The 22,051-nt window shown below is 46.6% G+C and overlaps 10 protein-coding genes across 10 annotated transcripts; 4 read left to right on the top strand and 6 right to left on the bottom strand. All coding sequences in view use genetic code 12, as the record gives it.

The window, feature by feature from the left end:
• Window positions 1-1,642: 1,642 nt before the first annotated feature.
• LODBEIA_P15720 (uncharacterized protein) lies at window positions 1,643-2,848 on the bottom strand (the record flags this gene model as incomplete). The annotated part of the gene is made up of 1 exon (XM_066971475.1): window positions 1,643-2,848. The coding sequence occupies one exon, from the start codon at window positions 2,846-2,848 to the stop codon at window positions 1,643-1,645; it is 1,206 nt and encodes a 401-aa protein (XP_066828510.1).
• A 781-nt stretch (window positions 2,849-3,629) lies between these two features.
• On the bottom strand, window positions 3,630-5,336 carry LODBEIA_P15710 (uncharacterized protein; the record flags this gene model as incomplete). The annotated part of the gene is made up of 1 exon (XM_066971474.1): window positions 3,630-5,336. One exon carries the CDS (start codon window positions 5,334-5,336, stop codon window positions 3,630-3,632), a length of 1,707 nt encoding a protein of 568 aa, XP_066828509.1.
• A 419-nt stretch (window positions 5,337-5,755) lies between these two features.
• LODBEIA_P15700 (uncharacterized protein) lies at window positions 5,756-8,089 on the top strand (the record flags this gene model as incomplete). Its single annotated transcript, XM_066971473.1, has 1 exon — window positions 5,756-8,089. One exon carries the CDS (start codon window positions 5,756-5,758, stop codon window positions 8,087-8,089), a length of 2,334 nt encoding a protein of 777 aa, XP_066828508.1.
• Window positions 8,090-8,172: 83 nt separating this feature from the next.
• LODBEIA_P15690 (uncharacterized protein) lies at window positions 8,173-10,080 on the bottom strand (the record flags this gene model as incomplete). The annotated part of the gene is made up of 1 exon (XM_066971471.1): window positions 8,173-10,080. One exon carries the CDS (start codon window positions 10,078-10,080, stop codon window positions 8,173-8,175), a length of 1,908 nt encoding a protein of 635 aa, XP_066828507.1.
• A 220-nt stretch (window positions 10,081-10,300) lies between these two features.
• On the top strand, window positions 10,301-11,665 carry LODBEIA_P15680 (uncharacterized protein; the record flags this gene model as incomplete). The annotated part of the gene is made up of 1 exon (XM_066971470.1): window positions 10,301-11,665. The coding sequence occupies one exon, from the start codon at window positions 10,301-10,303 to the stop codon at window positions 11,663-11,665; it is 1,365 nt and encodes a 454-aa protein (XP_066828506.1).
• Window positions 11,666-11,691: 26 nt separating this feature from the next.
• Window positions 11,692-12,615, bottom strand: LODBEIA_P15670 (uncharacterized protein; the record flags this gene model as incomplete). The annotated part of the gene is made up of 1 exon (XM_066971469.1): window positions 11,692-12,615. The coding sequence occupies one exon, from the start codon at window positions 12,613-12,615 to the stop codon at window positions 11,692-11,694; it is 924 nt and encodes a 307-aa protein (XP_066828505.1).
• A 271-nt stretch (window positions 12,616-12,886) lies between these two features.
• On the bottom strand, window positions 12,887-14,281 carry LODBEIA_P15660 (mitochondrial 37S ribosomal protein uS4m; the record flags this gene model as incomplete). Its single annotated transcript, XM_066971468.1, has 1 exon — window positions 12,887-14,281. One exon carries the CDS (start codon window positions 14,279-14,281, stop codon window positions 12,887-12,889), a length of 1,395 nt encoding a protein of 464 aa, XP_066828504.1.
• A 348-nt stretch (window positions 14,282-14,629) lies between these two features.
• On the top strand, window positions 14,630-15,991 carry LODBEIA_P15650 (uncharacterized protein; the record flags this gene model as incomplete). Its single annotated transcript, XM_066971467.1, has 1 exon — window positions 14,630-15,991. The coding sequence occupies one exon, from the start codon at window positions 14,630-14,632 to the stop codon at window positions 15,989-15,991; it is 1,362 nt and encodes a 453-aa protein (XP_066828503.1).
• Window positions 15,992-16,363: 372 nt separating this feature from the next.
• Window positions 16,364-19,228, top strand: LODBEIA_P15640 (uncharacterized protein; the record flags this gene model as incomplete). Its single annotated transcript, XM_066971466.1, has 1 exon — window positions 16,364-19,228. The coding sequence occupies one exon, from the start codon at window positions 16,364-16,366 to the stop codon at window positions 19,226-19,228; it is 2,865 nt and encodes a 954-aa protein (XP_066828502.1).
• A 131-nt stretch (window positions 19,229-19,359) lies between these two features.
• On the bottom strand, window positions 19,360-21,357 carry LODBEIA_P15630 (uncharacterized protein; the record flags this gene model as incomplete). The annotated part of the gene is made up of 1 exon (XM_066971465.1): window positions 19,360-21,357. One exon carries the CDS (start codon window positions 21,355-21,357, stop codon window positions 19,360-19,362), a length of 1,998 nt encoding a protein of 665 aa, XP_066828501.1.
• Between the last annotated feature and the right edge of the window lie 694 nt (window positions 21,358-22,051).

Genomic DNA, 22,051 nt, shown 5'->3' with positions numbered 1-22,051 from the left:
GGAAGGAAAGAGAGACGTAAGACGGAGTTTTTGAGAAAGTGTGAATAAAGCGCCTCTCAAACGAGGGGTCCTCAGCTGGTACGCATACAACCTCACCTCTTAGACATGCTGTTTGAAAAGAGACGGAATAAAGTCACCGTGGTGGTGACTTCAGTGTGGTATGTTGTGAAAACCTGGTCAATGGTGGTGAGGGACTACTCGTTCGGTGCAAGTGACGTCTTCTTCTCAGTCGGTAACGGTGACAACTACTTCTATGGTTGACGTGATGAAAAAACTGTGGTTGTTTCAATAAGTCGCCATTGGCTCCCATTTCAATCTATTCTTCTCCCGCTCTGAGGTACCCATTTTCAATCACTTCCACTTCGTTTTGAAGGCATTTCCAACTCGGCACGAATGAATCGAATAGGTTGACAGCCTTCCCAAATATGCTAATTGAAACAAGACTGCGATCGCCAAAACGACAAGGGTACAATGTTTTAGACCGCTCTCTTCAGGACTCCAAGGATCTTTATTGTCTTCCCTGGCAGACTCTTCGCCGACCAAACGGCCTACAACGGCGTTTTCCTTCATTCACGGAGGCACATCCCAAGTCGTGGTTATCAAGTTTCTTGCTGGAAATAGCAAATTCTCCTTCGCAAAGTGCACCTCAGTATTGACTGAGTGGGCTACAAAGTAAAAGTCAACAAGAAGTTGAAAACTACAAAGTGAGAACTGTTTCCTTTACCTCATGTCAACTTTGTAGATGGCTGCAAGTTTGGGTGCAAAAAAAAAAAAAAATAAAATAAAATGAGAGAAAATACCTTCTTTTGTTCACATCATTTCATGTTCTAATTTTGGGGTATTGCTCTGAATGAAGCAAGAGCAAAGACAAAGACAAAGACGCCGGCCAGTCAGATCTATTCCATGACTTGAAAAGGAAAATAAAATACTGAAGGAGTCTTGCGCTTCACGTGGTCCCTATTTTGTTGGCCACTGAGCCATTGACTCTCTAGCTCTTGCGATTGACATTTTGATCAATGATAGAATGGGGACGCAGGACCTTAAAACGGTAGTTATCTTTTGGAAGAGGCCCGTGAAAGAACAGTAGCCGGGTGCAAAATCGGTGGTTTTCTTTGCTTCCTGAAGGCGGTTGGATACCCTTTTACTGTAGCGACTTTGTCAAGTCATCACACAATATTCAAGACGGACTAACTCGACCACGAATACTTCAACACACCACTCAGTGCGTGAAAAAGAGAAGTAAAGAGCCACATTGGAAGGAGGACGCGGGGAGGACGGGGTGGTTTACTATTCGAAAACAGGCACAGCAGTAGTAAACATTGTCAAGCACCAAACTCGAGCCAGTTGCACAATTAGAGAGAGGTTGCACTCACCTGGCACATCTTGACTGCTGAAACCCTTACTCCATCACAGTTGTCCCTGTCTCTCCATTTTGAGTCATCCGGCCACTAAGGTTGCACCGAACTAGGTTTTACACACGAGCACTAAGTCAATCATAACCACAACTGTAGCATTTTTTTTTTTTTTGGATCTCGTTCTGCAAAACAGTATATAAGGACATAGATTTATGTACATTTCCAGTTATTATTAGTAGTATATAAAAAAATCTATAGATCTTTAAAAAAACAAAAAAATGAACCATTTACTGTGAAGCACATTGCACACCAGGGTTGCCTCCACGACCTTCTTCATCATCAGAGTCATATGCATCGTGTCTTCTTCTTTGTTGGTGCTTAGCAGGATCATACTTCACCATATCACAGTCGTCAACCTCGGCATCTTCAGGAATGAAGACTTCCTGTCTAGGAGGCAAGATGGAATTGAGCTGTTTAAGCTTATCTTCATCGGCAAAATGAGTAGGAGGGAATTTGACTGAAAATTTGAGAATCAAGTTACCGTAACCTGATTGTCTGTAAATTGGCATACCTTTACCTTCAACCAACTTGACTTCACCGGGGGAGACCACTTCGCCCGGATTGATGTTTATCTTTATCCAGTCCCCAGAAATGTGCTTGAAGGCAATTTCTCCACCCGCCAAAGCCGTCAATAAATCAACTTCGTATTCTTTGAACAAGTCGTTGCCTTTTCTTTGGAACTCGGCGTTTGGTTTTTCGTCAATAATGAAAATGACGTCACCGGGCGTAATGCCGGGTTCTTGGTCACCTTCGCCACTGAAAACAATTCTTTGGCCGTCCTTCATACCGGGATCAACGTGGACTTGCAATATTTTCCTTTCATTTTCGGTCTTTTTGCCTTTACAAACGGTGCATCTGTCCTTTTCGTGGCACAAGTCCCCTTTGCCTTGACACTTGTCACACACGGTTTGGAATCTTTGAATCATTGGACCCATTTGCCTCGTGACGAATTTCATGCCGCTACCATGACAATCGGGACATTCCTGCACTTTGCCTACAGCCCCGCCTCTTCCTTCGCACTCCCTGCACAAGATGGTCTTGTTCAACGCCAACTTGGTGGTTTTGCCCTTGTACAAGTCCTCCAACGAACACGAGATACTGTGCTTGATATCCTTGCCCCTAGTGGGTCTCTGTGGCTGGCCGCCAAACCCGCCACCAAAGAACTGGGAAAAGATGTCGTCGGCATTCATGCCGGCGCCTCCTTGTCCCGACAACCCTTCCTCTCCATACTGGTCGTAAATGTCTCTCTTTTGGTCGTCGGACAAGATCTCGTAGGCATGCGAGATTTCTTTGAATTTTTCTGCTGCTTCTGGTGTTGGGTTTTTGTCAGGGTGGTACTTCAACGCTGCTTTTCTGTATGCCTTTTTCAACTCTGCGTCGGAGGCGTTCGACGCTACTCCCAATGCGTCGTAAAACTTAGTTTCCTTGACCATGTTGAATGCTAAAACAACCGGTGTGTCTTATATATATACCTAGAGCTTGGAGTTTTTTTTTATTAATTCTGCTGATCTCCAACGCGGTGACAAAAAAATTTGAAAATTATCCTCTCTCTATAGATGAAAAGTTGACCAAAGAATGAAGGCAAGGGTATAGTAGTAACTTGGTCTCGGCGAGGTGTGAGTGTACGTTGGGGGGGTAAGATGCAGTTGTCAGAGGAAATGGCAAAAAAATGGCTGTTTTATACGCTGCTGAATCTTTTCATAAAAATTTCTCTCATCTTTTGATGTCTTTACCTTTGTCAAATTTTCTCCACCACTGGGCCCAAGCGAGAGAGACACACACAACCAGAGAGAACAGCGGAAAGGCAAAAATTTACAGCCAACCCCCGGCCCACAGCCTCCATGCCACGGTGCACCTGGTAGGCAATGTGCTTTGGAAGGTTGGAACTCTTCTGCTGGTGTGGATATACGCATATATCTCATTTTGAGGAGCACCCCGAGTCCAACTGCTGCTATTAGCTCCCCCCCTTTATTGAACGTCACAGTTCATGGCTCTCGCTTTCGAGTTACGCGTTTACATAGTGTATTGACCGGAAAGACACGACCCCCGCTCCAGGAGAGAGACCCTAGAACATTCTAGAAGAAAAACGAAAAAAGCAGCCACTACACTTGCAACAACTTGCAACAACTACGGGTAAAGGTTGTCCCCAGTCTTCAATTTGGTTCTATGTAGAATGTGAGCAAAAAGAGCTTCCCTAGTAGGCCCTTGGCTGGTTCATCCCGCATGCTCTACAATTGCGCTGACCAACTTACCGTTCTTGATTGTGGAAACAAACTGTTCTGGCACCGGTTGTTCCTTGAAGTCACCGTCAGGTTCGGGAGTGTTGATGTTCAAAGCGGTGCTGCTGCTTGTAAACACTTGGCAGTCATTCTTTATACTCTCGGCCGACAAGTAGATCTGGCCTTCGTCCGACTTGTCGACGCTGATCATGGACACTACGCCAGTGACTTGTACTCCGTACTTGAACGCCTTGATGATTTCCACGCCGGAAATCAACGAGTCCACAACAACGCCAATGTTCTTAGCTTCGGATATGGCAACGGCGTTGGCTTTGCCTTTCAATTGGATGGTGATGTCGCTGCAGTTACCGATAAACACCGACTGGTGCATTTCTGTTTCAATGATGATTGGCTCACTTGCGTCGGCCTTGGTCAAATTCTGAATGATCCACTTGGTGCCGTCCACCAACTCTTTCTTCGCCTCCTTCTTTGCGGCTGGATTTGAAGAGGTCGACAGATGTTCGGCGCTTTTGGTCAACAGTTTGGGCTTCTTGGGGGCCACAGGCGGTTGCTTTCTCAATTCGGGATTCTTGTGGGTCATTTCCGATTTCTGGACTTTCTTCAAACCAGAGGTGACGTTGGCTCCTTGGTTCAACTGAGCAAACACGGCATTCATTCCTCCGCCGGAGGAGACTTCTTTTGGTTTCAAAGAGTCAACTTCAAAGACAGATGCAGGGGGAGGAGGCGGAGGAGGAGGTGTAGATGTAGCTCCTCCAGCTCCAGCTGCGGGAGGCGCTGCGGGAGGTGCAGCAGCAGCAGCAGCAGCAGATGCTGAAGCCTGACTTGACTGGCTCCCACTCTTTTTTACAACTTCGGCAAACGGTTCACCCTTGGCATTCCAAGATGGACCTGTCGTGTGATACTCCTTGACATAACTCTTCAACTCGTCAAAGATCTTGGTCACTTGATTGACCCAGTCTAAATGGATCTTATCCTTGCCTTTAAAGTCCTTCAAAACTCGGTCTAGCCAGAACTTGGCCGAGTCTTTGGTATCGGAAATATACGAAACCGGCGTTGGGAAGGCAATCCAAAAGAAGACGGCACCGCTTTCACTCAAGGAGTTCAAGTGGTTGAAATATGGCGATTTCCTATTCGCGTCCTTGAGGGCATTGATCTTGGTGATTTTCTCATTGGTAGGTGTCATTGCTTGCGCAAATGCCGCATCTGTCATGTCCGGTTTCTGAGACTGCGCAACTATCGCCAAAAACTTGGCTTGTTCAGCAAATGCGTCGCCAAACAATTGCGCAGCTTCTCCTGTTAACGAGTCAATCTGGTTGGAAATCTTGATGAATGGATTGACAAATTCATCGACAAATCGCTGGAACACTTGGACAGACTTGGGGGTTTCCACTGCTTGTGATGGTGCTGGTGGTGTTGGTGCAACAGCAGCAGCTTGAGAAACATCTTTAGCTTGTTGAGCAACTGGCCCACCAGTGCCTGACGTGTTAGTCAATTGAGGAGACTTGTTATCCGCCGCTTGGTTACCAGCAGCGACTGTTGTTGGTGTCAATGGCTTTTGCTTGTTGGCTTCCTCTTGAAACACAGTAATATCCTCGAGTCTAGAAGTTGCCGCCTCCAACCTTTTGAGAATGGTCACGATATTATACCCTTGGACATTGAATTGACTCTCTTCAGTGGACATGCTGTACCGATTGACTGTTGTTGTTCTATGTGTAGCGGAATGAGCAAATGTGGACACACTGTTGAATTGACGTGGATCGATTTCAGATGGTTGGTTTGTCGGGTTATTGGGGGGGGTGGCAGGTGGGAAAGGAAAGCGGAGGGAGCACCGACAGGTGTCGCGAATTGTCGCATATTACGCGACACGTACAAAAAAAGACAAATATTTGCGACACTGTCGGTGTCGCAAATTGTCGCGAACAAAAAACGACAAATATCCGCGACACGTGAAAAATACAAAATACGTGTGGATAATATAGCCATGAGGGATGAAGGGAGGAGTTAGGCAGCCAAGGCAAGAAAGGCTAGAAGAAACATACACACCCTCGGAAGAATTCTGCCAACTTGCGAGAGGCCGCGGGACTTGGTACAATTTAACAGATGTCACCGTCCAAGAGAGAACCCGAGAGGGAGAAATGGGAACCGCAGACTGTGCACTTGCTAAAAGATGTCACGATAGGCTCCAACAAACCTGAGCCATTTTATCAACACTACCAGGCAAATATCCCTATTGCAATTGACCTTGGTACATCAACATGGAGAGTCGGTCTCACCAACAGTCCCGAGCCAAATAACGTTTTCCCCGGTGTGATTTCTCGACACCGAGATAGAAAGGCCATGAAGACCTTGACGATAATAGGCAATGACGTCTACAGTGATCCAGCGTTGAAATCCACCACCAAAACTCCATACGATGGTCCGTTGATCACCAACTGGGACTATATCGAGTTCATGCTAGACTACTCGTTTGAGCATCTTGGCGTCACCAGTGACAATGGCCGCTTGAACAACCCCATAATTATGACCGAGCCTATCACTTGCACCTTCAACCAGCGCAAGTCCATGTATGAACTTTTATTTGAGGCGTATCAGGTCCCCAAGGTCAGCTTTGGCTTGGACTCCTTATTTTCGTTCTACGCCAACACGGATGGGAAGTCGACTGGTTTGGTGATTGGCACCAGTAATGAACTGACATCAGTGATCCCAGTGGTTGATGGCAAGGGCTTGATGACGCAAGCAAAGAGGATAGACTGGGGAGGCTCGCAATCACAGCTGTACTTGTCAAAATTGTTGAGCTTGAAGTACCCCTATTTCCCCAGTAAACTTAACGCGACCCACACCACCAACTTGTTTCAGGACTTCTGCTACGTATCTGAAGACTACCACGAGGAGTTGAAACATATTTTGGACATGGATATATTAGAGGACAAGGATATCGTTGTTCAAGCGCCGGTGGATGTCACGGTAAAAGCGGAGACCAAAAAGAGTGACGAAGAGTTGGCGAAGCAGGCCGAAAAGAGAAGGGAGCAAGGTAAGCGGTTGCAGAAACAGGCGCAGGAGAAGCGCGCCGAGAAATTGATTCAAAAGCAAGAAGAATGGGACTACTACACCAAATTCAAGCAAGATAATGCCGACTTGAGCCCCGAGGAGTTTGAAAATGTCTTGATTGGCGCTGGTTTTGAAGATTTGGCCGATTTCAAAAAATACATGGCTTCGCTCGAAAGAACCTTGAAACGCGCAGCACTGAGTGAAGAGAATTTGGAGGATGACGGCGAGGATGAAGTTGACGCCGCCACCGCGTGGCCCTTGGTTGGCATCCCTGATGATCAATTGACAGAGGAGCAAATCAAGGAGAAACGGAAACAAAAACTACACAAGGCAAACGTCGAAGCTAGGGAGCGAAATCGGGAGTTGAAGAGGCAAGAAGAGGAAGCCAAAGCTCAATTGGAGAAAAAGGAACAGGAGTGGAGAGAACGCGACTTGGATGACTGGTGTCAAACCAAAAAATTGCACTTGGCCGAGTTGATTAGCAAGTACAAGGAGAGACAGAAGCTATTGGAGTCAATGAAGGACCGTAAATCTGCGGCTGCGCAGCAGCGAATGAAAAACATTGCCGATTTGGCTAACGACGAGACCGGGTCCACGTCAGCAGCGTCTAGAAAGAGGCGTCGGAATGCAAACGCGACAATCGATAATGACCCCAATGACACCTTTGGAACAAACGACGATGACTGGAATGCTTACCGGGAGATTTCGAATCAAAGCTTAGAGGAAGAGTTGGAAAAGATAAATAAAAACATTTTGCAAGTAGAGGAAGAATTGCTCAAGTATGACCCGAATTTCCACCACGAAGACACATTTGCAGCAGCCAATTCCTTTGACTGGAAAAACCTGGTTTTGCACAAGTTCATTCACGGACCAAGACCAAACATTACCATTGCCATGCAAGCGGAAGGGCTATCACCGGACGAAATTGCAAATCACCCTGAAATCGTCAAGAAGAATCACCAGATTCACTTGAACGTGGAAAGGATCAGAGTACCTGAAATCCTTTTCCAACCGACAATCGGCGGGTTGGACCAAGCAGGTATAAGCGAGATATCCAGCGACTTGTTGAGGAGAAGACTCGGTGGAGACTTCTCAATAGAAGGGCTTTCGTACAAGATGGCCCAAAACGTGTTTATTACGGGAGGTTTGGCGCTTCTCCCTGGTTTCAAGGGCAGAATTGAACGAGACTTGCGGGGCTTTTTGCCTACAGGTACACCAATGAATGTGAGTATTGCAAAGGACCCATTGTTGGACCCATGGCATGGAATGAGCAAGTGGGCAAACAGTCAAGATTCAAAGGACGCGTATGTCTCACTAGCAGAGTACGAGGAGTATGGACCAGAGTATATCAAAGAGCATGGTCTAGGCAATGCCTGTATACTTTAAATAATATACAAGAAGAAAAGAAGAAGAAGAAGAAGAAGAAGGTTCACGACATCATCTCATGAAGCAAATAATTATTTTTGTCTCTATATCTTTTTTGCGTGCGGGTTAATTCCTTTCTTCCTCAAACTAATCTTTTTGGACTTTTCCATGATGGCCTCATCTTCGTCGTTATCAAAAGTGGCAAAATCATCATGGATGATTCCTTCCTTCTCGGCTTCTGCCCGAGCGGCATTTTCCTTTTCTCTGGCACCAGCTTTGGAAACATCGTGTGGCGATGGCGCAATCTTTTTGAATTTAGCAACGTAGAAACCATCGACATTGTATATGTGAGGATAGTACCTCCTTGTCAACTTCAAGGATGGGTTAAAGTGTTTGCCGCGATACGAAGTGAACCCTTCTTTCCCTATCGCTAAACCAGTTTCGACCAATTTGACATTTGGTCTCTTTCTTAAAGCGTAGTCGACAACCATTTCGTTCTCGTCCACGGCAACTGAACACGTGGAGTATACTATAACTCCGCCCGTGGGCGAGTTGGCGTCGACTGAATCTATTGCGGATAAAAGCAACTGTTTTTGCAAATGGGGGATTTGAATGAAATCCTTTTCCGTCCTGCTTACCTTGACGCTTTCATCCTTGGAAATGACACCTGTTCCCGAACACGGGGCGTCCAACAAGATCCTATCGAACCCACCAATCACTTTCGGGAACTCTCTCGCGTCGTAGTTGCACACTATCGTGTTCTTGCAACCGAGCCTGTGGATGTTGGCAATCAAAGACTTTGTACGTGCCTTGTTGGCGTCGTTGGCAAAGATGCAGCCGGTGTTTTTCATCAAGGCCGAAATGTAGGTTGTCTTACCGCCTGGCGCGGCAGCCATATCCAAAATACGTTCGTTTTCCTGCGGATCTAGAGCCATTACGGGTAAAAATGACGATGCTGCTTGCAAGATGTACTGTCCCGCCAAGTACTCGGGTGTAGCCCCGATGGGCACTTGCGAGTCGAATATTTGCAAGCCAACTTTGGTCCACGAGCCAATGGGCTGTAAATTCACCCCTCGGTTGACTAGGCTCTGGGCCAAGTCGCGTCTTCTAGTTTTCAAAGTATTGGTTCTGATAGTGGTTGGTCTTGCAATCTCGTTGGCCTCGAAAAACTCGATCGCTTCCGCTGGTGAAAACAAGTTGAACAACTTGTCTGCTAATAATTCGGAGTATCCGAAATATTCGCAGATGTCTTTGACTAGCCTCGACACGTAGTCTGCTCTCGATTTGCCTTCCTCGGCCAATACTTTGAAGTTTTCCAACACCTTTACAATTTCCAACATTCTAGTCCTCACCATGGTGACGTCTTGTGGGCCCTGCGACATCTGTTCTTCTTCGGCGGCAGTGGGCAAAACTTTGGCTCTCGGCTGCACAGTGCCTTCTTCCAAAAGCTCTTTCTGGGCCTCTTCGGCCTCGAGCTCGTCTTCTTCGTCCAATTGTTTAGAGTAAAGCTCCATGTTTTGGGCGTTCAAGCCCTCGAGATCTTCTTCGTCGTCGTCGTCATCGGAGAACATGTGCTTCACCCGACCTTCTTCGTCGGAATCGAGATCTTCTGGATCTTGTTCGTCTTGGTAATTTTCAACGTCAAATTCGTCATCGTCGAGTTCTTCCTCGTCTTCTTCGTCTTCACCTTGTTCTTCACCTTCGGAATCATCAAACAATGATTTCCTAGCAGATGCCAATTCTTGCAAGTCTACTTCGGGAAGTTCCTCTTCTTCTTCCTCTACATCTTTAGGTGCGCGCTCCACCTTTGTCTTTTTGGTTGGCTTTGTAGATTCCAAAGCTTCATGTTTCCTTTTGGAGTTGGCATTGGTGTTGGCTGGTTTAGACTTGATCTCTGGCTTTTCAGTTTTCAAACTCTTCTTCTGGCTCTTTTGCAACTTCTTGTCCCTCAGAGCTTGAAACTCATCAAAGCTAGGTGGAGCCCCCTGTTTATTCTTAGCTCTTCTACCCATTCTTTTCCTCTTGTTGTGGTGGTGGTGGTAACAAGTTTGGTGATATCTTCAAAGAAAGTGGAAAATTATCGAGATGAGAGATGAGGTTCACGATCCAAGAGACACTAAAAAAAAAAAAAATAAATAAAAATACATCTGCACAAAGAAACACTGGACCTGCTCAACTTTCAAAAGGGCCGACTTCACATAAGACAAAGCAAGGCAAAAGCAAAAGCGAATAATGGTTTCTCGCAGAAACGACTCTACCATTGCCGCTGGAGAGCATGTCGTCTTGCGCTTGCCATCTGAAGGATTAAAAATTGTCCATCTACAGGAGTCCGGGTTGATCAGTTTGGGGAAGTTTGGTACATTTGAAGTGTCGAATATCTTGGGGCATCTGCTTGGCTCATCATTTGAGATTGTCGAAGACAACAAAGTACGGAGGATCAAGAGTATAGACGAGCAGTTCGACCTAAGCCAAGCTGATGAAAGTGTCCAAAGACAGGAATTGTCGAAAATGTTCAACAATAGCGCCGAGAACAATCAGAATATCATTGACATTGGCGAAAAGATCCAGAGTCTATCACGGAAGGACATTGACGACCTCAAGAAAAGCGGCGCCTCGTCGAACATTGGTCAGATCATCATTGAGAAAATTATTGCTGGCCACGAAGGTTTCGACAAAAAGACAATCTTTTCCCAGCAAAAGTATTTAAAGAGAAAGCAGTCCAAGTTCATGAGACGTTTCACCGTGGATTACCTTGGAGCAACGCAGCTCTTGGAATACTATATTGAAAAGGACAGCAATAGAGTGATGGGCTTGTCCGTGGAGTCCCTTGGGTTGATGCTATCTTACGGTAATGTTCGCCCCGGTGGGAATTATTTGGTGATTGACGAAACTGGAGGTGTTCTCACTTATGCGATGATGGAACGAATGGGCAATGAGGGGACGATTGTGTTTTTGCATGAAAATGAGCACCCCAATGTCATAGCTTTGGCCAATTCGGACTTTGAAGACAAGGTGATTGACCAAGTTATCAAGCCGATTAACTGGCTACAGTTTGCCGAGCCAGAAAATGAAAGGATTCAATTTGAAGAGCAAGATGAGTCTGAGATCAAAAAGACGCGATTGAAAGAACAATATATCAAGAGAAGAGATCGAGCGATTAGCGTAAATGCAGTGATAGATTTGGTTGAAAAAGCCAACTTTGACGGCTTCATTTCAGTATCGACGTTGTACATGCCCGATGTATTGGAATACGTCTTGCCCAAAATTGGAGGCTCTAAACCGATTGTTATATATAACCAATTTAAGGAGCCGCTTGCTGAAGTCCAGGAAAACTTCACCAAAGATGGTAGAATTTTGGCTTCTTCTATATTCGAGACCAGAGTGCGACCATTCCAAACCATACCGGGGAGAATCCACCCGGTGATGACAATGAGAAGCGGTGGTGGGTATGTGTTGTGGGGAACACGTGTCATCCCCAATGAGAGTGTCATTGCCGTCGGCAAAGGTATCAAAAGGAAACGGGAAGAGTCGGTGGAGTCCGACTTGGACGCGTCTGACAGTAAAGCTCTGGAAAGCGGCAACGAAATCTCACCATAATCATCCCCATAGACCTTTTGATAAACTTAATAAACTAGATTGCATAGCTCTCTGAGATCTGTAAACCTGCTCAGCTTTTTCCAACCAACCACGCATCGGATTTTGGAGCACGAGTCGTACATTACACCAACATCCCAAACCGAGGGATCTAGTAGACTCCGCACGCACTCAGCTTGATGATCGTAGCCAAGCTCAAACACAAAACTTTTGGCTTGAGAAGGCTCGACGAGATTTCGTACCAAGTGGATGTAGAATTCGTTATCGCCAACTAGCGCCAAACTGGGCTCGTGTAGTTTGACCGACCTCTCGACACCGTTCCTTTGCATCGACTTTTTGTAGTCTGCAGCAGGGATGTATGGTGGATTCGATGTGACAAGGTCAATTTCTTTGGGGCCCGGTAGCTGGTGGACTAAATCTGGATCGAATACGCTGCGCTTGACAAACGCAACGTTGAGCGACGAGCACTTTGGGTGTTTCGACTTGTAAACTTGCAAATTTTCCCTCGCTAGCTCAACAGCTCGATCGGCGATATCAAAGCCCACAACGTTCAATTTGAATTTCAGTGATAGCAAGTGATGCAATAAAAGCGGCACGCAGCCGGATCCTGAACACGCATCGACAACGTTCAACTCATCGTGCTGCGTGTCTCGAGCCAAGATCTCAGACAACCTGGTGCTCCACTCCTCTGTCTCCCATCTCGGAATCAACACTCCCTTGCGGCATACTATGGACAACTCGCCAAACGGCTGAGACTTTAATATGTATTGCAACGGAACTAGTCGGCTTCTCAAAGCGACAGCACGGACCCACTCTGAAGAGAGCAATTCTTCCTTGATCCATTTCAACTCCAATTGAGCCAACCTTGCATCTCGCGTTGCCCTGAGTAATGGGGGTAGTAGTGGTGAAATACTCCGCGCTTGGCGGAGTAACTTTGCCGTGACACGAGTCATGTCGAAACAAAACCAAGATCCAGGTTCTTTTCTCAAAACTCCCTTCTTCTTGTTCGTATTTTGGTATTTAGGTTGTTGTTTTATTTTTTTGTTTGTTTTTTCAATTCATCATTTCATGATGTTTCCTGGTATAAGCTCTTGCGTCCGGGATTCAAAGCATTTCTACAGTTGGAGAACATTTTCACAAGTAACCCCTTCAAAAAAGTTTCTATATGTATATAGACAGATATAGATATGTACAAGTTTGATTTCTGTTTTTCCTTTTTCTTCATTAAGCACCTTTCTTGATATAATACATGTAAGCTCTTTCATGCACATGGTCGGGGAAAGGAGATATAACTTCTGAGTGGCCAGGTCTGGCAACGGGGTCCCTCAAATACACGGCATGACAGGTATCAAACGAGACCTCAATGTGGGAGGGCAAGATGGCAAACGCGCCGAGAAATGGTCGTGGAGTCCATGGAGTAAAGTATGACTTTGAAGGGTCTTTTCTGCCAAAGAGACCTTTCTGCCATTGCAAGTCGACTTTTGCAGTCGACGGGTCCTCTAGTATCTTTTCTGCATCCAACAATGGCTTTGGAGTGAGCTTCTCAATCAAAGAAGGATGGTAAAATTTGTCGACAAACTCGTCTTGAGCGCCCCGTATCCTGTCCCATTCGCTCTTTTCCAATTCTTTCAATATGGAGATGACTTTTCTCACCGACCTGGTCTCGTCTGGCGTCCTTTCGACATCCTTGGCGAAAAACTTGTCGATGGCTGCGTCGGAAGCGTCCTCCAAAAGCGGGCTTTTGTTTTCCAATAGCATCTGGTAAACCTGGAGGCACTTGCTATCTGCATTTTTCCCGTATTTTTCGAATGTGTGAACGGAGACACCAGACGCAGTCGCATCAGCAGCAGCGGCAGCAGCGGCATTGCCGAGAAGAACAATGTCCTTCAAAACCGTGTTTTTGGTTGTTTCATTCTGCTTCTTTTTCATTTCCTTATCCCGTACCAGCTCTTTTCTCTGTTCTCTCTCCTGCAACTTGAGATTGGCCACGTCGTCCAAAGAGGCAAGCTTGTTTTGTTGCTTTTTCCAAAACTCTTCCGGATTGGCTTTTGCAAGTTTAACATGAGCGTTCCAAGCGGCAATCTGCTGGTTATCCACCCTGATTGCCTTTTTCAAGTTTGGCTTTGTTCTTCCCAAGGCAAAGAGCACACGCTCGGGATCAACCGAAAATACGTCTCCGCTCTGTAATGGGAACGAAGGATGCTTGATCGTAACTCCGTTGACCTTGACATAGCCACCAAGGATGAATTGACGAGCCTGTCTAACCGACGAAGCAAACATACTCCTGAACAAAGCAAACTCCAACCTCTTCTCGAGAACAGCATACGTTTGCAAAGTGATTGGAGTCGGCGCGACATCTTCTCCTTTCAAAGATGCATCCAACTGAGAGTTGGTCTTGAGCTCGGGCTCAAACAACACCTTTTTGAACCTCTTTTCTCTCAACTGGTCTCCGTGGTACGCCCTCGTTTCCGCTTTGGCTGCCCATTTCTGCTGATATAGCGTCTTGCCGTGGTAGCTGAGCGGTTTCTTTCGGTAAAGGTTGAACAAGTTCTGAACGTTCATGGACATCCCCACTTGACCACGCATCAAGTGGGACACTTTATCCAACTTCCGTGGCATTATTATATGCTGGCGTTAGACCTTGGGCTTTGGCTTTTGAAATCCTGTCGATTATGTTGAAGAAATTCGGTCCCCAATCATTTCAAAACTGAAAAAAATTTTTTGGGCTTCTTTTCGCAACTGCAAGGTTCCTGGAACACGCTTGCACGAGACAACAACAACCACCACCATCACCATAACCATCACAACTGCTCCGAGTCTAACTTTGAGAAATACTAGAAGGAAGAGACAGAAGCAATTGCATCATCTTGGAGTCAACCATACTGTGAATTTTTTTTTTTGCGATATCCAGAAGTGTTTCCATAGAGAAGCTTGGTTGAGTCCTATAGACAAAAAGTCACTTTCGCCATGGTTGTGCTACGAGTCAAATCCCAACCCCCACCCAAGAAAGCAGCGCGAGGGTGGACCACCGAGGAAGAAGTGCTTCTATTCAGCTTGATCTGCGACTACAAGCCTGCGGGAAAGAAGAAGCATCAGAATGTGGAGATGATTATAAGCAAGATAAACGGAGAAGGCGTTGCTCATGAAGAGCCGCTTACAGCGTCCGACGTGTGGCAGAAGCTCGAACAACTTTATGACTTGCCAAAGCTTGATGCAATTGAAGACAATGGCAGCGAGGAGAGCCCAGACACTCCAGATGAAGCAAGTGACAACAGTAGCAACAGCAGCAACAACAACAATAACAAGAATAATAATGATAATAACGGTCACAACGAAAGTAGCTCCAGCAACGACGAAAACAGCGACTCCGAGCGATCGACGAAAGTCGGGAAGGAAAAGAGTCCATCCGAGGAGCCTCAGCCACGCACGTGGAAAAGGCGAGGACGCGCTCTGAAGGGCACTGCTGTGGCCAAACGTGCCCCTCGCAAAGCGGCGAGTCGACAGCAACCAGCTAGTGGCGCTGCCTCTACTGAGGATCAAGCTGATGAGTCCGATAGCGCTGACGAGACCAAAACAGAGGCAACAGAGGCGACACCGGCACCGGACGAAACAGAGACTCACCCGCTGAAATCAAAGACAGAAGACGCCGAACAAGGTGCAACTTCGGAGCAGGAGGAAACAGGTGCTGAAAAAACCCCCGCTGAAAGCACGCCTGCGCGGATGGTCACCAGGCGCAAGCGCACGCAATCAGAGGCCAATTTGGAACCCGTGCTACCTTCACGAAAGAGAACACGGCTGGCTGCGAAGTTCGGCGACGATGCACCCGAAGCCACCAAATCTCCAAGACTCAAGCTTAAAGCCGCGGATACTGAGGCCGACGTGGTGTCTCCTGCAACACGAAGGCGAACAAGATCCGAGACGCACGACGATGCGGGAGGAGGAGATGAAGGCGAAGCGCAGGAGTCTTCTGACCTGGACAATGGCGACGACGACAACGACGACGACGACGACGATGACGACAATGACGACGACGATGACGATGACGATGACGATGACGATGACGATAACAATGACCATGACGGTGAGGAGCAGGAGCAGGAACGGGCACAAGAGCAGGAGAAGGAACAGGAACAGGAAAAACAGAAGATAAAGAAGGATAAAGATGCAAGCCCTCTTAAGGAAGATCCTAAAAAAGCGCGAGGAGCAGAAAAAGATAAACCATCTAAAGCAGAACTCGAAAAATCAACCGCTGTTGGTAGAAGACCTAGTAAAGTTGGAGCATCGCTGGGTCGTCCTGCCGCAGTCAGGAGAAGTACTCGAAAAAGGTGAAGTATTTGCTCCTACCTGCTGGTTCAGGATTCTGGGTGAGGGTGACTGAAAGTATCTTTGGCCGTATAATAAACATTTTCGAACGTTATCTTCACTTTCAACCAACCCATATGGGTACTCTTCTTCCTGTCTCTTCGTCTCTTTCTCAGCCTCAGCCTCATTATGTGCGGCTCATCTCGGTGTCTGAATCGGGGTGATTTTGTGTAACTTTTGGCGTGTTTCAGTTGACTTCTCAAATTTTTCAGCTCGAGATCCCCAGCATGGGTTGACTTTTACACTCCACGGCGGAGCTCGAAACAGTCCTTTTTCTTTCCTTTTGATCCAAGAAAGATCTATGACTCTATCTCAAAGAGTATAGTATTTCATTTGGTGATGCAAAGACTGATACAAGTGGGGCTTTGTCGAATATGGTGCAGATCATTCGGGACAAGCGCGTCTGTATTCATTTCCAAATCCAAATCCATATCTGAATCTGAACCCCAGTCCAAGTTAAGGTCAAAGCCCAAGTCCAAGACAAAAACAAAGACAAAGGCCGCAAAGTCCTTGGAAAGTTGGGATAGGGGTGGTCGTCAAGGCAGAAATGCCCAGGGATCTCCCGCCAGCTCATCCTTCACTCCCGTGTTTGACTCCGTCAAGCGCCTCATGGATTCAAACCAAGGCTGCGTCACACTAGTTCAGATTGGCAGTTTTTACGAGCTACATTTCGACCAAGCCGAAACTTATGCGCCGAAACTTGGACTTAAAGTTGCCTATAAAAGGACAGCCGACTTTACCATCCCCATGGCAGGCTTTCCCGTGGCCCACATCAAAAAATACACCGAGATGTTAATCCAAGACCACGGGGTGTCCGTGGCGATAGTTGACCAATGCCACTCTCAGAGCCGGACCATGGAAAACTTGATTCACCGAAAAGTGTCGAGAATCGTGTCACCGGGGACTTTGATCGATGAGAGCTTCATGAACTACGGGAGAAACAACTACCTAACGGCAATCTACTTTCCACCAAACATGACCAAGTTTCCCGCGAATCCTGACATGAGTGTCGGGTTATCTTGGATCGACATATCCACGGGGGAGTCTTTTGTGCAAGGGACAACCTTGAGCAACTTGGCGGCGGATTTATCGAGAATCAGTCCCAGCGAGATCTTGATCTCAAAGGAGTACTCGTTGACGAACCAGGAGCTTGCAGAGTGGTACCCTCCGTTGCAAATTTTGAATAGGTTTTTCATCAGGTACCACAAGACAATACACGGGGACCACAAGCTCCAGTTTAAGGGTAATTTCCAAACGGTGAGAAAAGTTTTGGAAAGTTTGAGCAAAGAATGCGCGGCGGCGTTGAATCTCGCGTCGTCGTATATCAGCGTCAACTTGCCTGACGTGACGATGCTTTTGGACTTGCCATCGACTTTCCAAAGTCGAAATAGCTTGCAAATGGACGCGAGAACTAGAGAAGCATTGGAGTTGACGGAAAGGTCAACGCTGGGGAGAAGTTCCTCAACGGGGACATTGTTGTCTTCTATACGAAGAACGCGTACTACTTCTGGTTCCAGACTTTTATGTCAGTGGCTAGAAGCTCCTCTGACGAGCGTGCTGGAGATTGAATACAGGCAAAACTTTGTCAAATGCTTTTCGCAAAATAAGCAGTTGACCTTAAGCACCCGCCAGCAGTTGCAAAAAAGCACCGACATTGTTCGTTTCTTGCAAAAGATATTGGTTGGAAGTGCCGATGACATCTACAATTTGAAAATGGTAGCGGTGGCATTGACAGATTTGCAGCTGTTCAGGTCGACTTTGCTAGATGAGTATGGGAAAGACCCGGAGGGTTTAGCTGTTTTCAAAGGGCTACTTGGTGAGTTTGCCGTGCCGGAACAGGTGGCATGCACCATCTCGAGTGCGATTATAGATGATTCACCGGCAATTTTGGATTCCAACGAAGAAGTGGAGGGTTCACAACTTGAAGCGGAGGAGAATGAGGAGTTGAATGATGCTGACTATTCAAACACCTTTATCGACAAGTACCGCACAAAGGAAGAACAAGACAAGGCTCCCAGCTTTAGAATCAGGAGTGATTACCTCCCCAAATTGAAAGAGCTCTATGACGAGCTTCGAGAATTGGAGGAGAAAGAAAACAATATCAAGACAAGTATACTTGCTGATTTGCTAATTGAAGATCCGAAAGCAACTGTGACGAAAAGAGAGCAGTGGGGACGCTGGTCCAACATTTTACTCATCAACGCCAAACCGGCCGCCACCGATTCCGTTGCTGAATTGCAAGCCGACAACGTGGTCTACAAGAAGGCCAAAGTCTTGGCGTGCCGACCCAAGGAATGGGTCAACTTGCAGCATGAGATCATGGACATCCAGGGCTCGATCAAAGCATGCGAAAACAACATTATTGCCCAGTTAAAGGCCGCGGTAGCAGACAAGTCCTCCGAGATTCGAGCATTGGCAAAAGTGGTTGACTTTTTGGATGTCACCTCCTCGTTCGCGGTTCTCGCCGAGGAGCACGGCTGGGTGTGTCCGAAAATAGTCAGGACTCCCACCTTGGACATAACTCAAGGCAGGCATGTCGTGGTTGACTCGGGCCTCAAGGCAGCTGGACAAATGTTTGTTCCCAACAGCGCGAAACTTAATAAAAACAGCAAGATGTGGGTCATCTCGGGCCCCAACATGGGTGGTAAGAGCACTTTTTTACGCCAGAATGCCCTCATGGTGATACTCGCACAAATTGGGTCGTTCGTGCCTGCGGAGAAGGCCACCATCGGCATTGTCGATAAGATATTCACTAGGATTGGCGCGTCGGATGATCTATACAATGACCTCAGCACATTTATGGTGGAGATGATTGAGACGAGCACCATTTTGCTCAATGCAACCAACAAGTCGTTGGCGATTGTCGACGAAGTGGGCAGAGGCACCAGCGGCAAAGAAGGCTTGGCTATCGCGTACGCAACCTTGATCAGCTTGCTCCAGATTTGCGAGTGCAGGACATTTTTTGCGACCCATTTTGCCAAGGAGTTGAAGCAGTTGCTTGATCAAAAGGGGGTCAATCAGGACAAGCTTCTGTTTTACAAGACGAGGGTATTGAATACTGAAAAGGATAGCGGTCCGTTGATTATTGATCGTACCTTACGAGAGGGGATAAGCGAGCGGTCTCACGCTTTGGAAGTTGCTCGTCAAGCGGGATTCCCGGAATTTGCCTTGAAAGAGGCAGAGGCGGTCTTAGAATCAACGTGATTCGTAACCATAAATGTATATAGTTTCAATACATACCATTACATAGACCTGTTATATACCACAATGCATATATATACAGATGTTTATATATATACACATTTGCTTTGTTTTTCTTTTTTTTCTTTTTATTTTTACTGATTGGGTCTTCCGTTTGGTGGCCATTGATAAGGTTGGTTTTGGTATTCTTGAAGCTGTCGCATGAGCAAAGACTGCAACTGGGCAAGCTGGGCTGGGTCTGCAGTTTGACCAGGTTGTTGAGCAATTTGCTGTTGCTCATATGGGTTTGCTGGCATCATTGGTTGGTACGCATTTTGGCCAATATTTTGGTAAGGATGCGAAGGATAAGGGGCATGCTGAGGAGGAGGTGGTGGGTTTGACTGAGGGTACTGATTGTTATTAGCACTATTGATATGATGATTGGCAGCATAGGGGTATCCTGCTGGCGACGAATGAGGTTGAAACGTCTGTGGATTTTGCGGAATGCCATACTGTGCAGCCTGCTGGTTATAATTGTACGGAGCGTACTGGGCATGCATATCCTGGTGATTTCTCAGTGGGTACTGGTACTGGTCTGGATTGGGGATGTATGCAGCGGTGTGGCTTTCATGCGTCCTGGGGTTTGATCGTCTCGAACTCGGGGCCGTGTTGTTTATGGGTTTATAGTCCATAACATGCTGTCTTTTAGCAAAATGGCGCCCTTCGCTCTTCTTCTCGGTGTTGACTCTTTTACCTTCATTGTTCTTCCGTTTCTTCTTTGCTTGTTTAGCAGCAAGCTCGCTTTCATCGTCGGAAAACTCTTGTTCATCGGCGGGCAATTCTTCATCGTGGCAGTTACTGGCATCAGTGCCTTTTACATTTTTAATGGTATCGGTGTACAAAAACTGTGAATCTGGAACCACGTAATAAACAGGTTTACCTTTGCAGTCTTTGAACTTGTCAAACTCTTCCTTCGTGTTGAATTTGACACTGTATACGGGCTGCTGCACTCTCCCAAACACTTCGTACATTGGTCCAATGGCGGTTTTATCTTCAAAGCAGAAGATCGAGCCTTCTTTCAAGACTCGGAATTTCCCCGAGGTGTTGGCCCGGATTATAATTGCGTTATCCACAAGGCCCGTGATTTCGCCAATCATCTCAATGGGGGCACTTTCGGGGATTTTATAGTTTTCGGGCAAGACGGGGGCCTTTTCCTCGACTTCGTTTACGGACTTGATAGGTCCATCAATGACATCGTCCTCTTCGTCGTCAACGTTGTCGTTTTCCCCATTGGCCACACCTTCTTGTTTTTCATCACTTTCACTTTCAGATTGGCTATCTTCGGTGTCACTGGAGCCATCACTTGAGCTCGAAATATCGTCGACGTCGATTTCCTCGTCCGAAAGCACCTCTAGTTGTTCTGCCTGTTCTGCCTGCTCTGCCTGTTCTGCCTGCTCTGCCTGTTCTAGCTGCTCCTCGGCAATTTCGAGGTGATCTTGACTCGTGGCTTGGGGCACCAGAGGTATACTCTCACTACCAACTTCACTGTGTTTGAGCGTTTCTTGTTCTGCAATACCTTCCTCATTCGTGTTCGTGTTCGTATTCTTGATCTCGATCTCATCTGGTTGATTGCTGATGTCACCACTATGTGCAGTTGGACCGCTCTCTGGCAAATCTTCTGTAATGGGTTCTTCTACAGTAGTCTGTACACCCGTAGAAGCGTTTTCAACTTCCTCATCTCGATTCTCCCGTGCTTTATATTGCATCTCTTGAATGGCTTCGGGCCCAGCGGTTTGTATGTTCTGATGTCCCACCTGTTCGTTGCCCTTGCGGGTCATTTCCTCGATGCCCTGTGCCGTGGTCTCGTCCTCTCGCAGTGTGGTAATTGTTTTTGCCTCTTCCTCCTTTACATACGCAATACTCTCTTCTTCAGTGCTGCTTGCAGGATGCGTTTCCGTTTCGACTCCAGCAGCTGCACCCGAAACTTGTCCATGGGCCGACTCGTGTGCATTCACATCCGATGGGCGTCCCTTTTCCTGCAACTGTGAATCTTTATCAGCTATCTGACATTCACTCGCTTCTTTTCCATTCAAAAGCTCTGAATCGTTATTGCCCACAACAGAAGTCAGCTCTTGAATGTCTTGCAAAGTCATGATGGTGGATGTTATTGCAAGTTGTTGCTCCACTCTTTTCCATTCACCTGTCATTCTCATCTCATCTCCCTCTCTTCCTCTCGCTCTCTCTAAATCTATTTATAGGGGACTTACACAAAAAACATATTCCTACTCCCAATCGGGAAAATTGCGCTTTCGAGGCCCGCAGAGTTTCAAGGTGGGGTGAGATCAAACCTATATTGGGCAAACATCAACTGCTTTACAGTGGTCCAGCAAGAGAGCCATCTAAAGTGAGTGCGCTTTGTTTATTTGTAAACTTGCAATTGCGCACTCTTGTCGAAAACAGCAAACTGATATACTTGGGCGAACTCTACCTATTGTTTTTTACCTAGACACTCTTTTACTGAGCTAATATTTTGCAACAGTTGCTCACCAAATTCTTGGAGGAAGAAGCAAAACACCCAATTTGTTTTAAACATATAGTCACTCAACACTGACCACAGGCAAAGCTTAGTGAAAAGTCATATTACCACCAAGTATGGAATTGGGATCTACAAAGTCAAGTTGTGTGAGTGGAGATGTGCAGTAAACGTATTCATCTGACATCACGTGACTTTTCAATACGTGCCGATTTGTGCACGTGACCAATTTAGGGCTTAGACCGAAATATCCGGTAGCGCCAACATCGAGAGATCTTGGTACCACTCGTCAAAGACCAATCCACACGAGCTGC

This window comes from Lodderomyces beijingensis (genome assembly GCF_963989305.1).
Source record: "Lodderomyces beijingensis strain CBS 14171 genome assembly, chromosome: 2".
Taxonomy (NCBI): Eukaryota; Fungi; Ascomycota; class Pichiomycetes; order Serinales; family Debaryomycetaceae; genus Lodderomyces; species Lodderomyces beijingensis.
This window is presented reverse-complemented; position numbering and strand designations above follow the sequence as displayed.